This window comes from Neophocaena asiaeorientalis, unplaced genomic scaffold (assembly GCF_003031525.2).
Source record: "Neophocaena asiaeorientalis asiaeorientalis breed wild unplaced genomic scaffold, Neophocaena_asiaeorientalis_V1.1 scaffold689, whole genome shotgun sequence".
Classification (NCBI taxonomy): domain Eukaryota; kingdom Metazoa; phylum Chordata; class Mammalia; order Artiodactyla; family Phocoenidae; genus Neophocaena; species Neophocaena asiaeorientalis.
Window position 1 is genome coordinate 420,199 of NW_020175666.1, and position 17,133 is coordinate 437,331.

Genomic DNA, 17,133 nt, shown 5'->3' on the forward strand with positions numbered 1-17,133 from the left:
GCACGAGCCCGTGTCCCCTGCAGGTGGACTCTCGACCACTGTGCCATTCATCTCTGAGCTGTTTTTTTTTTTTTTTTGGTGCACCGGGTCTCAGTTGTGGCACATGGACTCCATTGCTGTATGTGGGATCTTTTTAGTTGCGGCATAGGGGCTTCTTAGTTGTGGCACGCATGTGGAATCTAGTTCCCTGACCAGGGATCAAACCCGGGCCCCCTGCATTGGGAGCATGGAGTCTTACCCACTGGACCACCAGGGAAGTCCCTTCTGATCATTTTTTACTATGATTTTATTTGTCTCCTTGGAAGGTTGCAGCATCTTGATCACCACTGGTCTGAAATTTCATGATGATGTGCTCTTGCGTTACTCTTTTTATTCAGTGCTTGGCACTTGCTAGATGCTTTCATTCTGGAAACGTATGTCCTTCTGGGAAATCTTCTTGAATTATTTCTTTGATATTTTTATTCCTTTCATTTCCTCTATTCATTCTTTCTGGGACTCCTAGTTGTCAGCTAACTGGGTCTAATGGTCTAATCCCTTTAATTTTCTTTTCTTTCCTATCTATTCCATCTATTTATAGTTGTTTTATTTTCTAGAAGATTTATTCAACTCTGTCTTCCAACCTTTCCATTACTTTCACACATCTATCATCATCTTTTAAAAAACAAAACCTTTATTTTCTTAAGAACAGTTTTAGGTTGTAAAGAAATTATGAAGATAATACAGAAAGTTCCCACATACCTCACACTCAGTTCCCTCTATTTTTAGCATCTTACATCAATGTTATACATTCCTTACAATTAACGAGCCAATATTAAGGCATTATTATTAACTAAAGCCCATAGTTTATTGAGATTTCCTTAATTTTTGCTGAATTTCCTTTATCTATTCCAGAACCCCATTAGAACATCATGTTATATTTAGTTGTCATGTTTCCTTAGGCTACTCTTGACTTTGGCAACTTCTCAGATTTTCCTCGTTTTTGATGACCTTGACAGTTTCGAGGAGTACCAGTCAGGAATTTTCTAGAATGTCAAATTAGGATTTGTCTGTTTTTCTTAGGATTAGACTGGAGTTATTGGGTTTTGGGAGAAAGACCACAGAGGTTAATTGCCATTTCATCATATCAGGTGAAGGTACTTGCTATCAACATGATCTACCACTGTTCATGTTGACCTTGATCGCCTGGCTGAGGTAGTGTTTGCCAAGTTTCTTTCTTCTCCCTGCTTTTCCCCCCCTGTGCTCTTTGAAAGGATGCTGCCGTGTGCTGCCCACATGGGCTCCGGGGAACTAATGCTCCATCTCGTTGGAGGGCTCTCTCATCATATTTTTATATCCAGGAATTTTTTTTCCCTAAAAACATTGTTTAAAATAATTTTTTATCTTTAGATTATGGTTGCAATAATATAACTTTCGAGGATATTGTTTTTAAAAGTTTTCCTAAGCTTTCTGCATTCTTCTTCCTCCAAGTTCCTTTTTATATGTTTGTTTCCTTCAGATTAGAATCTTTTCTCAAGCGCTTGTTGATTCTTGGCTGTCTGTTCATGTATTAAGACTGGGACATGACGAAGCTGATGGGAAGCTCTATGTAGATGAGGCTTGTCAACTGGTGGGCAAACTGGCTCGCTTGTTTCACGAGGTGCATTAGTTTCCTGGCTGCTGTAACAAAGTACCACAAACTTGGTGGCTTAAAGCAACACAAGTTTATTCTCTCACAGTTCCAAAGGGTGGATGTCTGAAACCAGTCGCGTGGGCTGAAAGCAAGGTGACTGCGGGGCCACGCTCCCTCCAGAGGCTCTAGAGTAGAACTGTTCCTTGCCTCTTCTGGCTTCTGGTGGATGCTGGAATTCCTTGGCTTGTGGCCACATCTCTTCAACCTCTGCCTCTGTCCTGTGTGTATGAAACTTCCCTCTGCCTCTCATGCCACTTGTGATGGCATTTAGGGCCCACTGGATAATCCAGGATAACTGTCTCACTTCAAGGTCCTCAACTTAATCACATCTGCAGACTCCTTTTTTCTTATAAGGGAACAATGGCAGGTTTCTGGAATGAGGGCCTGATACCTTTGGATGGCCATTATTCAGCCCACTAGCACTTGTGGTGTCTGAAATTTTTCACTTCATTGGTCAGTCCCTCCTTCAAGAATCTCCTCATCTCCTTCTGCCTAGCTGCCGTGTTCTTGGCACTGAGGGGATGGAGGGGGCATTACACCTTTAAGTAGGTAGACTTAAAAAAATATATATATGCATGCTTATAGGAGAGAATTGCTGATGTCTGATGTCCCTAAGGCCGGAAAGACTTTAGTTCAACCTCTTCAGAGAGGGAACCCCAGCCCTGTGTGTTGGTAGAGGAGGGATGGGGTGAGGGAATGATCTAGTTACTTTTTAAACAGATCTGTAACTCATTTTCCTCTCTGCTGCACCTCTACTTTCAGAGGTGCTGGCACCTTCCATTCCTGGGCCTTTCTGGGGCTCCTGATCAGGCAGAGTGAACCAGGCTGCTTCTGGATGGCCCTAGATATCAACTTCCTAGTTTTCTAAGTAAGAGACCACTTGTCTGTAAACTTTCCAGTTTCCCAAATTTTGTCATTGTCTTTGACCTTGTGGATTTTTATGCAACTAAAAAGACTCCCTTGTAGTGTGTGTGTATGTGTGTTTTGTGTGTGTGTGTGTGTATGTGTGTGTGTGTGTGTGTGTGTGTGTGTGTATTTTGGGAGGGAGCACAGGTTCAATTTGCCATTTAAAAAATTATGTGTTGCTCTTACAGGAATTATGTAAAACAGTATGGAGAGTCCTCAAGAAATTAAAAATAGAACTAAAGATCTAGCAATCCCACTTCTGGGTGGGTATACATCCAAAAGAAATAAAATCAGTATCTTGAAGAGGTGTCTGCACTCCCACGTTCGCTGAAGCATTATTCACAATAGCCAAGATATGGAAACAACCTAAGTGTTCATCAAAGGATGAATGGATAAAGAAAATGTGGCATGTATATAAACCATAGAATATTATTCAGCCATAAACAAGAAGGAAATTGCCGTTTGCAACAACATGGATGAACCTGGAGGACAGTATGCTAAGTGAAATAAGTCAGACACAGAAAGACAAACACTCATAAGTGGAACCATGGAAGCAGAGAGTAGAATGGTGGTTGCCAGGGGCTGAGGGGAGGGGAAGGGGAAGACGTTGGTCAAGGAGCACAAGGTCTCAGTTATGCGGGATGAATAAGTTCTGGAGATCTAATGTGCAGTGTTTTCCAAACTGATTTTTAGCTGTAGAAGGGGTCTCACCACCACCATCACCTGCAGCACTTTTGTGCTGATAATTATTTCCTTTTCTCCATGATTCTGTCAATGTGGAGAATTTCATTGATCAATTTTTCTAGTCTTAACTCAATGTTGCATTCCTGGAATAAATCTAACTTCGTTATTATGTGTGGCTCTCAGTGTGTGGTCCCCCAGCCTGCAGCATCAGCATTGCCTGGGAACTTGTTAGAAATGCAACTTCTCAGCCACTTCAGACCTTCTGAATCCTAAGCTCTCAGGGTGGGGTCCAGTGTTTACCTGTGTTTTACCAAAGCCTTTCCAGTGGTTCCGATGCTCGATGTATGCCAACCTCTGAGAGCTCCCGTAGGAGAGGTATGTTGATTCTTCTTACCCTTCCCCACGAGAGTGTGGGATCATTTGGCTCACGAGCTCTACCTTAAGGCCCACGGTGGGACCTGGAGGAGGGCAGCAGAAAGACTCACCACGTGTCTGTTTTAGAAGTAAATATTCCTTCCATGAAGGCCTCCGGGGGCATCCATTTGACCGGCAGCATCGCACAGCCTCCCTTTCGGTAGTAGCTCGCTCTGCAGGGAGAAGAGGAAAGCGGACTTGGTTCTGGAAATGGCTCTGAGCCAGGTACCTTGAGAGAGTGGCAACAACATCTACCGGTTGACGGACTGAAATTAACAAGGGGCGCTTGTGGTTCAGGAGGGGAGCAGGGGACACAGATCACCTAGTTAACAACCTTAGTGTCACCTCACAGGAGACAGAACAGCCCACTGCAGGTGTGAAAGGAAAGAGCTACGCAATGACTAAAAATACCCACTGGCAGGTAGTTAGAGTTCCCTGATGGGTTTTGTTTATTACAACTCACAACGCATAACATTACTCCAACCTTGTAAGTACTGTTCTTGATGATCCACGGTAATGCGAGATCCCAGATGGGAGAATTGAGGGCAGGGCTGGTGTCCTACTCTGGATCCTCCTCGGCACTCACACAGCATCTAATTCAATACAGGTGCTCGACATGGAACCCTCTAGGCAGCGGGCGGGAAGCTGCGTGCCATAGCAGAGCCCCCAGGAGAGCACCTGCCTTCCATGGCATGAGTTTTGTCACTGATGTCGTTAATGCAACTGACTGATAAAAACTAGTAACTGAATTCATACCACTGTGCTCCCGTGCCTGGTGTGCTATGGGAGGTGGCTCCCCACCAGCTGCCTAGATTAATTAATTACTCCAATAAACATGAACTGAGTACTTAGTGTGTGTCAGGTGTTCTGCCACGTGCTGAGGACACAAATAAGTCATAGACTCTCTCTTCCAAGGTATGGTTTAGTGGTAGAATCAACTGCAGGAAGAACAACACGTGATGATGTAGGTATGTACGAAGCTCGGTGACCAATGAAGAATGCATTTGTTCTACCCAGAGCGGGGGTAGAGTATAGGAGAAGTTTCTTGGGGGCGCTGTTGGAGCTGGAACGGCAAAGCGGCTCTCGAGGAAGATTATTCCTGACATGTGGCGTCGTGCGGTGCCTGTGGGAAGCCGGAGCTGTAGGGAAGTTGGGCGGTGAAGCCTAGAGCTGGGGAACTGTCGGTGCTGAGGATGGAGAGGAAGGGCCAGATCATGTGACTCACTAAGTCCCACTGCAACATTTGTGTCTTAGAGCACAGGCTCTCCCAGGGTGCTCTGAGACAGGAGGGGAAGGAACGCTGAGACTCTGGGTGATAGAAGAGGGTGACGTGGAGCATTAGCAGGGTATATGGTGGATACCAGTGGTAGATGACTGTAGCTGAAAACATTGCTAACTCCTAATTTCCTAGGTACTGCTGTCCTGTGGTAACAGGATGCCATCGGCATTCTTACCCCACGGAGATTGTTTACCAGTTCCGTGGGAGGCCTTCAACATCTCCCTTATTCTCCAAAGACTGAAAGGTCTACATGACCATCCCTCCTCACTCTACCTCCAGATTAGGGAAGGTGTAATTAGTGACCATGCAAGGGAGTCACTTGCTCAGCTAATGGAGTGAGTCACTGTTGTAAATAATTAGACAAAGAAGAAATGGGAATTCCCTGGCAGTTCAGTGGTTAGGACTCTGCGCTTCCACTGCAGGGCAGGGAAGCACAGGTTCAATTTGCCATTTAAAAAATTATGTGTTGCTCTTACAGGAATTATGTAAAACAGTATGGAGAGTCCTCAAGAAATTAAAAATAGAACTAAAGATCTAGCAATCCCACTTCTGGGTGGGTATACATCCAAAAGAAATAAAATCAGTATCTTGAAGAGGTGTCTGCACTCCCACGTTCGCTGAAGCATTATTCACAATAGCCAAGATATGGAAACAACCTAAGTGTTCATCAAAGGATGAATGGATAAAGAAAATGTGGCATGTATATAAACCATAGAATATTATTCAGCCATAAACAAGAAGGAAATTGCCGTTTGCAACAACATGGATGAACCTGGAGGACAGTATGCTAAGTGAAATAAGTAACTGCAGGGCAGGGGGCACGGGTTCAATCCCTGGCTGGGGAATTAAGATCCCCCATGCAGTGTGGCACGGACCAAAAAAAAAAAAAAAAAAGAAGAAACTAGGGGTTGGGAAGAGAAGAGTGGGATAAAGTATAATAGAGTATTTTTTTAAATTAAAATTTACTTTGTTTTTTAATGTAGCCTTAAGAATATGACAGGGGAAAAGAAATGAAGCTGAGCTAAGTACCTATGGGCTTTGAATACACTCCTGTGTCTCCTGGTGTGAGAAAAGAAGAGCGATGAGCTGGGCCCAGTTTCCTGTCAGTTCTAAGGTGCTCTTGCCTGGGGTGATGGAAGCTAAGCCTGTTTAGAATTCCTGAGTATTGAGGAAAGGGGTTAAGTAACTTAAAGTTTACTTAGAAACGTTTTCCATATCAAGCATCCAGGTTATTCTGTGTCTCAGAACATGTTAGGACTATAGAGTTGGAAGGAGAAAGACAATCTAATTAACAGCTTAGTATCAATTATCGCAGGCAGTGTGATCCTTGAATTAGCCCTTCAGGCATGAGCAATGATTAAGGCTTCCCATGTCCTGAAAAGGAACTTAATGACATTTTAGGTGGCAAGTTGACAAGGCACCAGAGATGCTTTAGGGCACAAGCAGCCTTGTCACACTCTCTTGAGGGGGTTAAGCTGAGGAGGTGAGCTCTGATGGGCGATGGCAGTCTGTACTCACCTGTAGATGTCTCGAGCCATTCCGAAGTCTCCGATCTTGGCCACCCTTCCAGGGCCTGGACAGGTCAAGAGGCAGTTCCTGGCAGCAATGTCCCTGGGAAGAAAAAAAATGAGAAAATGCCTTTCCTGATTTTATTCTTGAAAAGATAAATGTATAATACTCAGCACAAGGATCTTCACCTCCAATCTGAAGGTTCTCTTTTCTTCCCTATAGTTCCTTTCTACATTATACTTCAGTATGAAAGAAATAGCTAAGCAATTCTAGGTCTCAGAACCAACAGGGAAATGGAAAAGGATTTGGGGAGATGATTGAAATGTTTAATGGGATAATAATAATGAAAATAACTATAATAGGAACTAGAAAAGTGATTGGCCTTTTACTGTGTACTTAAGCATTGTTCTATGTGCTTCATATCTAATTCTCACAACTCTGTAAGACACAAGGTGCTATTATTATCCTTATTTTATCAAAAACACTTAAGCTAAGAGAAGATAACAGAGGGACATAAGAAATGCGTTTGGCTGTAGGCTATTGTTCTGTACAGATTGCTGGTTGGTTTTTGCCGGTTGGATGAAGGAGTATTCTGGAACAGCATAATTTCCATGACCAGATGCAAGTAGGTCAAAGTATTCCCAAATATTTCTAGTTTTATTTTCTAATAAGCCATTATGGTTTTTACATCTGTGATTTTATCTAAAGCCTTTGCTAAGCTGTATGCATCACAGCTATGTGGCCAAAGAATCACTTCTTTCAAGTTAGAAAGTTATCTTGTCTTCTTAGTTGTTATTCTCCAGATGGCCTATTCTCCCATAGCACACCTGTAAGCCTTGATCAGAAGCTTTCCAAGATTCATCAACTTCTATTCACTGACTGCTAACCCATTCTTTTTTTTTTTTTTTTTTTTTTTTTAGCCTCTCCCGTTGCAGAGCACAGGCTCCGGACGCGCAGGCTCAGCGGCCATGACTCACGGGCCCAGCCGCTCCGCGGCATGTGGGATTTTCCCAGACCAGGGCACAAACCCGTGTCCCCTGCATCGGCAGGCGGACTCTCAACCACTGCACCACCAGGGAAGCCCCGCTAACCCATTCTTGACATGCATGTGGGGATTAAGGATGCAGCCAGAAGAAGTCTGGAATGGGTTTCTAATAACATTAAAGTCCTGGATGGGGAAAAAAAAAAAAGTACTCCTTGGGGGGAACACGTGGTGTTTTTACATTTTCAGTTGGTTTCATGAAGGTTCTGACCTTTGGCTGAGAAAGAAGGACATGGAGAAAGAAGGACATGGATAGTATTAAAAATAGGATCTGGGTAGGGCCTCATGGCTTAGGAGATCAGAACAATGGGTCAGGGTGGGAGATGGATGTCATTAATGCCACTGCCCTGATCCAGAAGGTTTAAGTTGAATTTCGAGGAGCAATAGTGCATAAAATGCCCTAAGGCAACCATAAAAGCATAACATATATGACATCAAAAAGAAGAAAAAAATAATAAGAGATATAGCCACTGCTTCTCAAGAGAAATATAGTGAAATAGACCAGGAACACTATTTATGGATCCAGAAAGGTCTTTCCATTGATGTGCAGGGAATGGTTGCTTAAAAAATTGATCTTGAATCTAATGGCAGGAAAGTAAATGTAACATCATAGAACACACCAAGAATTGGTAGAATGACACATATTTATTGAAATGGCAATAAAGCATGTCCAAAGGAAAGAGATCTAATAGAAAAATGGAAGCATGTGGATCTGGTGAGGGAGTTCCACTCTGAATTCAGCAGGTGTGGTTGCATGGGAGTCTGCGAATCTTAAGGCAGACACTGGGTGGAGGAAAGAGAATTAAAGTAAAGCTATTGGGGGAGTGTGCCACAGACCTCAAGCCAGTTAGAAGATGTAAAAGATGCTTTCTTCAAACCAATTACCTCAGAAGACAGCTTTGATCGAGATGGATAATTTCTGCTAATAGTCACCCTTTGCATAAAGCAGATCATCTGATACATTATTGATTCAATCTTTGACAATTTCATTTCTCAAAAAAGATAAAAGGAGCAACAAACTGTTACTCTGGGACCTAATTCTGACCTTCAGTAATTATTTACAGATATGAAAGCCATAAGAATCTTAAGAGAATATGATCCTGTTATCTTATTATCTGTAATAACAGCACTGGATATAGTCAACATGTTATCATGCCTCTAGGAAAGCAGATTTCCAAACGTCAGAGGAAAGATGGATATGATCCCTCAGTCAGAGAATCTGGATGCTTGGTGACTAATGTGGGAGTGGAGATAAAAAGGCAGAAATGGGGACTTCCCTGGTGGTCCAGTGGTAAAGAATCCACCTTCCAATGCAGGGGATGCAGGTTTGATCCCTGGTCAGGGAACTAAGATCCCACATGCCGCGGGGCAACTGAACCTGTGCACCACAACTACTGAGCTCGCATGCCTCAACTAGAGAACCTGCATGCCACAAACTACAGAGCCCACGTGCTCTGGAACCCGTGCGACACAACTAGAGAGAGAAAAAACCTGCACGCCACAACTAGAGAGAAGCCCGTGTGCAGCAAAGAAGAGACCGCATGCCTCAATGAGGATCCCACGTGCCGCAACTAAGACCCGAAGCAGCCAAAAATAAATAACAAATAAATCTTTTTTGTTTGTTTGTTTGTTTTAAAGGCAGAAATGACCTCAGGGAGAAGTGAAGGGAGAGATCTGAAGTCACCAAGGTGACAGCACATGCTGCTCTCAGATGAGCCCAGATTTAGAGGACGTGGACAAAAGATGGCAAGATGGCTCTAGCCAAGGACTAATTCCAAAAGGAGTACAACCTTGTCATGTCTGAACAACAATAAAGGCCAGAGCTGAGATTTATGGAAAGTTGTGTACACATTGAAAAGGGCAAGAGTAACAATGGCAGGGTTGGAGGAGAACAGAAAGAACGGAGCCTGGCTTCCCTTTTACTTCTGTTATTTCTATCAAACACAATGATCTGCAAGTTGGAAAGGCTGAAAATCAACAGGAAGATCTGAAGATCAAAGTGATGACGTGACAGTCAAAGGATGAGCCGATGTGAGCGTCTCGCCTTGTTTCAGGAATGGGTCTGGGAAGCTAGGCCAGTGTATTTCTTGACCTTCAACTTCCCCATTTTTATTAGGGAAGGAAGCATAGCTCGTTATCTACCTACACGCTTTTCTATTTCTAAACTCATACATATTCTCTCATTTTCTACGTTGTATTACATATTCTAATTATTAGGAACATGTTTTATACTCTTGGATGGGTTAATGAATGTTTATTAGTTCACCAGGTTGTTATTTACTAAATTAGAAGCAAATGGTTAGGAAGAGCTTTGCAAAGAGCCTAACAATCTATTTGACTTTTCAGGTTTCAGAATCAAGCTGCCTGCTGAGAAAGCCATCAATGGCCACATGGAAAGAAATACGTGTCATCTCTCATGTCTATAGCATTACACATGGACTTGATGTACCAATGCAAACACCATTTAAACACAAGGAGTAGAGTAGAAGAAATGAAGTACAGAGGTGGAGAAAATAATCATTATTTTTCATTTCAGAGTATTTTAGAAAAAAATAATTTATCCAATAAACATTTATTGTGCCCCACTATGTGCCAGTGATATGAAGATGAATCAAACAGGGTCCTTGCCTTCGAGTTACTCATAGTCAGATATGTGAAAATATAAACTCCTTAAACTTCCCTTAAGGAGCCCAGTTTTCTAGATATGGAAACGTTCACATGATCTAGGACTCGACACAGGCAGGAGGCCCTGCAGGGGGTCAGGTATAGCTCATCTGGGTCTCCAGTGCTGGTATGGATGTCTTATGATCCCACTTTACATATGGGCCAGATGAAGCCCTGGTAGAGTGATAACCATCTTAAAGACAAAGCTGAGCCATCCAAACAGCTTTGGAGAGAGACCTATTGTTCTGCTCTGAAGGCGCGATCTGGGCCCCTGAGACATGTAGGGAAGCATACAGAAGGTGGGGATAGAGCAAGGCCACTTAGACTCACCGGTGGATGAAGTGATTTTCCTCTAGATACTGGCAGCCACAGGCGATGTCCCGAGCCACGTGCAGGAGGTCCAGCATGGCCAGGGAGGAGGGCTGATTCTGTGGCAGACAGAAGTGACCAGCTGATGAGAAGCTCTTGGGGGAGAGAAGATCTGAAACGCTCACTTCCATGCTTTGCTAGGAGGCCACACAGGTGCGCCACCCCCAGGGTCTCAGCCCTGGCTGCACATTCGAAATCACATGGCAGCTTAAAAAATGCAGATGCCTGGGCCTCAGCCCAGACCAAAGACTCCATCTCTACAGGTGGGCGCAACATTTACAGGGTCGCAGCTCCCAGGTGAGTGGGGTTGGAGCCCTAAACCACAGGAACCGGGACTGGCAGATGTCCTGCTCCTTTGCATTTTTTCTGCCCATTCTTCCACCTCAATCTTCATAAACATTTGGATCCCCCAAACGTACAAACAGGCCTGTGGGGAAATAAAGGGGGCTAATATTGTTTTAGAAATGCTCTAGTTAAATGCTTAAAAATATTAAAAAAAATTAATTTTCTTCCTGAAGACCTAGACCTGAAGTGGATTGAAAAAGGAAAGCTTCCAGAAAATGATGGACAGCTGAAGAGCCATCTCCGGCTTTTCTGCATGATTCTCTTTTGTGCAAAAGCTGCTGCTGTCCCCTCACCCCCGCTGCACCCGAGATGCACCCTGCCTTTGCCTCCCCGCAGCCTGGTGGAGCCCCGGGAAGTCTTTTCTGAGGGCTGTGCCCTCCTTGGTGTCTTTTAAATTCCTAAACCTCCGAGTCTGCAGCCACACGTCGTCATGCAGTGTCACATTCACTGCGCTCTTCTGTGCCTATCTTACCATGTCCCCAAGGAAACTTCGAGGCACCCGAGGCAGGGCCTTCAGCGTCCACTTCCATGGTCTCCAACATGACCCTTAGCTCGCTGCTGTGGTTCAGTGAACAAGGGGGTCCGTTGGTTGATTACAGCAGAACTAGGGTTTACCCGGATGCCGGCCGCAGACCAGGGCCTCCCCGGGACTCCTTGGAGAGACAGCAGGGGTCTGGAGGCAGAGAGGCGTTTGTCTAGGGCATATGCTTCAATTCTGGGGGGGACGACTCAGGGAGGGGCATAGTCTCTGCCCATGGACCATTGGGCAGTGCCTTACATGAAACAGAGCAAGTCCCAGTACATGATCTCCTTTGATGCAACATCCCGTGTGGTCGGTAGGGAAGAGAGGTTACCTCTGTATTAAAGATGCGAGGGCTGAGGGCTCAGAGAGGTTCAGGTCACACAGTCAACAGGGTGGAGCCGAAACTGCCCTGAACTGGGCTTTAAGGATCTGGGTTGGGGGCAGTAGGATCCTAGGAGTTAAAACTGAGTTTCTCGGGAGAGCGTGTCCAAGAAGGGCCGGAGTAGCCATGGGCGCAGCGCACGGTACCCAAGTGAATACGGATGCAGCACACAGATGCCGTGAGGGCACATTTCGGTGCTCAGTTGAGCTGAGCTGGGCTTCATCCTGCTCGTCCCTTATTGGCTGTGTGAGCTGGGGCTGACCGCTTTGCCTCTGTCCAAGCCACCGTGTCCTGGTCTGTGAAATCAGCATGACACTCTTGGCCTCACTGGATTGTTAAGAGCACCTACAGTCAGAGGCACAGAGTGAGTGCTTCATAGAGGGCTCTGCAGTTATGGAGGGGGCTGCTCCTGGGGGGTGCTGTGGGGTCTTGGGAAATGGCTCTTGTGTTGGGCTTCTCCCGGGACCTTGTCAGGCTGAGAAGTACTGGGCACTGTGAGAGACAGTTCCCTTTTCCTGGGGAAAAGGAAAGTAATATATTTCCAAGGGGAATATGCATCCATCTTGCTATAGTATTAGAACAATCTTTTCTCTCTCTTTCTTTCAAATTGCTTTCAGTTCCTGCCAAAGAGGACCCAGTCCTAGCTCCCCCCGGGTCTCTTTGTGTCTTAGCCCCCATCACTCAGGATGCAAGGACCACTGACGTCTCAAATGCTCCATGAGTCTGGTGTGCTACAGGGACTAAATCTTCCCATGCATTCACCCACGGGCTGGGATTATCTGGGCTCCCTGTCTTTGGCTGCTCAGAGCAAATTAACTGCGCCACTAATCAGTCTGAACAGACAGTCGGTAACCCATGGGTGTGTGTGTGTGTGTGTGTGTGTGTGTGTGTGTGTGTGCGTGCGCACGCACGTGGTGGGGGAGGTGTGGATGCTGTGGCAAAACCTATACTTAAAACTAGCAGTGCAGAGTGTAGCCAGTGTGCTCAGTGTCATTTCTATCCATCCTGGGCAAAGAAGGACTTGGAACCAGGGTTTCTTCCCCCTATTTGCCACTGAATGCGGCACTTCCTTTGGCAACTCGGGCAGTCATGGTTATGGGTGTAGCCTGCCCAGTACTCAGAGAGAATTTTGTCCAGTATTTCCCAAAGCAGGCTGTGGGATGGAATTCAATCAAACAGGCATGGGAATTCCTGGGTTAAATAGGCTTCTTTATCACAGAAATTATCCGAGTCTTTGCTATACGCTAATGTGTGTTGAGAATCAGTAAGAGAGGAGTCTGCGTGGCTCTGATATTTGCTTGACCAAGGAATTCTTTTGAGCATGTGTGTGAGTGTGTAGCACCTCAGGGTACCAGAGTTCCCTTCAGGGACACTGTTTTGACCAACATCCTACTTTTACACGGGAGAAAAGTCGCCCACTGAAGTGGAATAATTTCTTTGCTCGCAGTTTCTGAGGGGCTATTTCCAAAGGATAATGTATATACTAATAAAAGACAGAATAATATTGATATCTGTTCCTTCCCTAAGTAGCTGCTGCACTTAGAGATGAAGGGTCACAGGACATGGGGGAGGAACTGTTTCACCAAGTGAAAAACAGACTAGGGATATATTTTAAAATTGACACATATGAGGGTAAGAGGGAAAGATGAAAGGAAGAAGCAAAGAATGCAGACGGGGGACACAAAATATTAAACGTGGCAAAAATCCATTTTGAAAAGTGATGAGATGTGAATGGTGCTGGGCCCTCATATTCCTGGCTCCTGACATGGCCGAGAAAATACCCCTCCACGCATTTTGGAGGCGGCATTGGTATTTGGCAAAGTTGAAGCCAAAGATGAAAACCTAAGCATTAGTTGCAATCAGAGGTTCTCACCTCTGTGCTGTTCACCTCTGACATCCAAGAAGCCGTCTTGTACTGAGCCTCTTCTCTAGAGCCATTACCTACAGGATTACCATGTTCCAAACAGCTATAGACACTATAGTGGTCAATGACCGCCACCTTGAATAAAGAGATTACTGACTCCTTAATGGTCTTTGTCATTATTGATTGAATCAACTGATATTAAAAGACAGCTACTAGCCTACATCTGGCATATATTAAACCCTCAATAAAAATTTGTTCAATAAAGAGAGCATCTGCAAAGTTATTTTGACATTAAAAGGGTCCTTCCTTCTTGAGGAGGTGGGGTCCTGGGACCAAACGATGTTTTCCTCTGTACCCATGAATTTCATTTCCATGACAGACATGGTTGGCCCAGGTACCCATTCTGTCTTCTGAGTCTGTATATCCATCATTACTTCATGTCCTTCTATCCTGATGGTCCATGGAGCCACTGAGCCCCGGGGATGGCAGGAAGTGAGTACAGAGTGCTCATGTGACTCTGAGTGCCCAGCCGGGTGCCTGCACACATCAGGTCATCATCAGGTAAGCCCGGAGACTCAAGGACTTCAAACAAATGAATCAGGTGGACTTCAGGCCTTTGAATCCAGTGAGCTCCACAGGCTGGAGGCATGACTCTGCCCACCCTCTCCTCAGGGCGTGTATCTCTCCGGCCCTGATGTCCATCAGCCAGCCCCTCCCTTCTTCATCATGTGTAGGATTTGCTGATATTAGCCCCCTCGGTCCACTTCTAAATCACGCTCCTTTCTCACAGTCAACCTGACCCCCACTCCACTAAGCTGGACTTGGTGGTTCTGAGAATCATGCAGGACACCTAGCAACCTCCTCCCCACCTCCCCACCCCTTCCACCCACGGCCGGAAGTTGCTGCTACAAACATATTTGCACGGGGTCACTCTGGAGGCTGCGATCCGACGTTTTAAATCACCCATCGTGGGCAGTACCTCAGGAACGACCAGCTCACCTGAGACGAGTGGGTGTGTAAAGGGGTAAGGAGGAGGACTGGGGTGCTACCAAGACCTGGGGGCACGGTTGGCAGGGAGAGCCACACAGAAGAGCAGGGTCAAGGGTTAACGGGCAGATTTGGTGGGGGGGACCCCGACCCTTAGAAGCGGCTCTCCCGAGCGGAGTCGACCTTCTGCTGGCTGTGGGCATCCCTTGGGTGGTGCCTGCAGCTAGAGGTCGGAACTCGGCAACAGGCTCCCGCTCTGAGCCTCCTTGGGGTGGCACTGGGGCTGGAGGTGGTGGGAGATATCAGTGACCTGCTTTTCCTTGCTGGTGCTTCGTTCTTTGAGACAACATTCAAATCCTCTTTCATCATCAAGGGAGAGAGATACCTTTGCCTGCAAGTCCTCGGACTTGCCAAGTGAAGGGTTCCCAGATTCCCTTTACAAGGAGGTCACAATACTTTCTTGTCCTCAAGCCCCAGGAATCTCCAGTGGGAAAGCCAGAGCTATGCCTCTGCCCAAAGTGTGATACCATGTGTTCCCTGTTTGACGTCTGCCAGAGGCACTGCTTCCCAGCACCGCTCGGCCTTGCTGGGTGCTGGTGGGAAAGCCAAGGCTGGTGCCCAGACCTGGCAGAGATGCCTGCATAGCTGGCGGCACTTGCTCTGAACGACCCACCCTCACCTTGGCACTCAGGGCTTCTCGAAGGGGACCATCTGGATAAACAGCACGGCAGGCTGGAGAGAGCATGGAATCAGGATCCACCAGACCTGAGCTCTGGCCCCAGCTCTTTCACTTCCTGTGCACCTCGGCAAGTCACATGACCACCCTGAGCCACTGTCTTCCCGTCTCCAGAATGGGGTGAGATCTGTACCATCTACTTCATAGGGTGGTTGTGAGAAACGTGAGAAGTCCGGGGAGGAGGGTGATAATGCAGACGAGGATTACCGTGAGGTGGGCTAGTTCTCTCTGCCCCTCCCCCAGCCCCCTTCCTCCTGCCAGGTGTGCTTAGGTGCATATACACTCATCTTCTCAAGGCGTTAGAGCGGATTCCTCTTAGATGCCGAGAGAGGCCACCCAGAGGCCTGCGGGAACGGTGTGGAGGCTCCTGAGGATGCAGTTTCTAAACTGAGCCTGAGTGAAGGCGTGGACTGGAGTAGGCGTGATCTTCCGAGGTTTCCGCAACCACTTGGGGTCCTCGTGAGGAGAGTGTTCCGTTCTGGTCTTGCTGTGGCAGAGCGGCTGTCGGTCTTTCTCTGCTGTCCTGGGGGTGGGGAGGGTACAAGTCTTCCCCGTGGTTCTCATAGTCCAGTGGCAACCAGAGGAAGTCAGGTCCTAACTCAGGGGTCTGCTCTGCTCCAGTTTCCAGGGTCCGGGCCTCTTGAAGACCCCGGCAGTGACAGGAGTGGACAGCTGGACTCCGGGCTCGCCCAGTGTGCTGTATTTTATAAATGATCTCTGTCCGAGATGTTCTAGCCTAGCCCGAGGAGTTCACGTTGCAGATGCTGAGGTTAGAGGGGGCTGGCTGCCCTAAGCAGGTTGTCTAATGGCCAAGCAGGGCTGGGCGTGGGTGGGTCACTTAGGTTTCTTCACTCCCCCAAGCTCTAGCCCTTTAACCATAACATGTATGCAGCACCTTCCTAAATACCCCAGCACTCTACTTTGATAGTAAAACTACAAGGTCAGGATGTCCACATTTGAGAGATGAGGACAGTGGGGTTCAGAACGGGTGGATGCAGAGTGACCTGCCCCAAGTCAGTTGGTTGAGTGAGTGACACAGCCAGCATGAAAGTCCCCCCACTGTGCTTGTCCCTAGTTTTGGTTTTCCACGATCAGCAGGCCATAAAAATAGATACAGCCTGGAGAAGCTGTTGCACAAGCCTTGCACAAGCTCCCTGGGGCTGGGCTCAGCCATCAGCCACCTTCTGTCCCCTCTCTTCCGCCTTTCCCCCAGATCCGAGCCCACGGACCGACTCCCTCCGTCCCACTGAGTATGTTGCTTCCCAGGCTGCCCACCCTGGCTCCTTCCTCCCCCTGCTCCGTCCCCTGGCACAGCTACTGGGAAAGGCTGGTTCTCACTCACCGGGCGAGGGCGCGTCTCTCGGAGGAAGGACTTGAGGTCTCCTCCCGCCATGAGCTCCAGCAGGATAAATCGGGGCAGGGCTTGCAGACTCACCCCGATACAGCGCACGATGTTCTGGTGGTTGAACTTGCTGCAGAGCAGAGGGGAGTAACCGAATTTAACTGAGCTGAGTCTGGGAAAACCTTAAGTGGGCAAAGCCGGGTACAGATTTATGCTTTCAGAAGCCACACTTTGTAAACGCTTTCTGTAAATGTGGGAAGCAGGGCTCCCAGGCTGGGCCTAAGCAGAGGATAACCCGGCTGCTGAGCAGCTGGGAGAACCAGAGGGCAGGTCTGGCGGGAGCTCAGCCTGCTTGAAAGAACTTGCTTGGGGGCGAGGGGGTGAGGAGGAACTTGGGTGAGCAGGTGGGGCGGGGGTG

The 17,133-nt window shown here is 46.9% G+C and overlaps 1 protein-coding gene across 1 annotated transcript in view; it reads right to left on the reverse strand.

The window, feature by feature from the left end:
• Positions 1-17,133, reverse strand: part of ALK (ALK receptor tyrosine kinase) — a 714,463-nt gene that overhangs the window by 7,153 nt on the left and 690,177 nt on the right. The window contains exons 25-28 of the mRNA XM_024731532.1: positions 16,716-16,845; positions 10,498-10,595; positions 6,471-6,563; positions 3,745-3,846 (exon numbers count right to left, since the gene is read on the reverse strand). Coding sequence (XP_024587300.1) covers positions 3,745-3,846; positions 6,471-6,563; positions 10,498-10,595; positions 16,716-16,845 — 423 coding nt within the window. The remainder of the gene's footprint in view (positions 1-3,744; positions 3,847-6,470; positions 6,564-10,497; positions 10,596-16,715; positions 16,846-17,133) is intronic.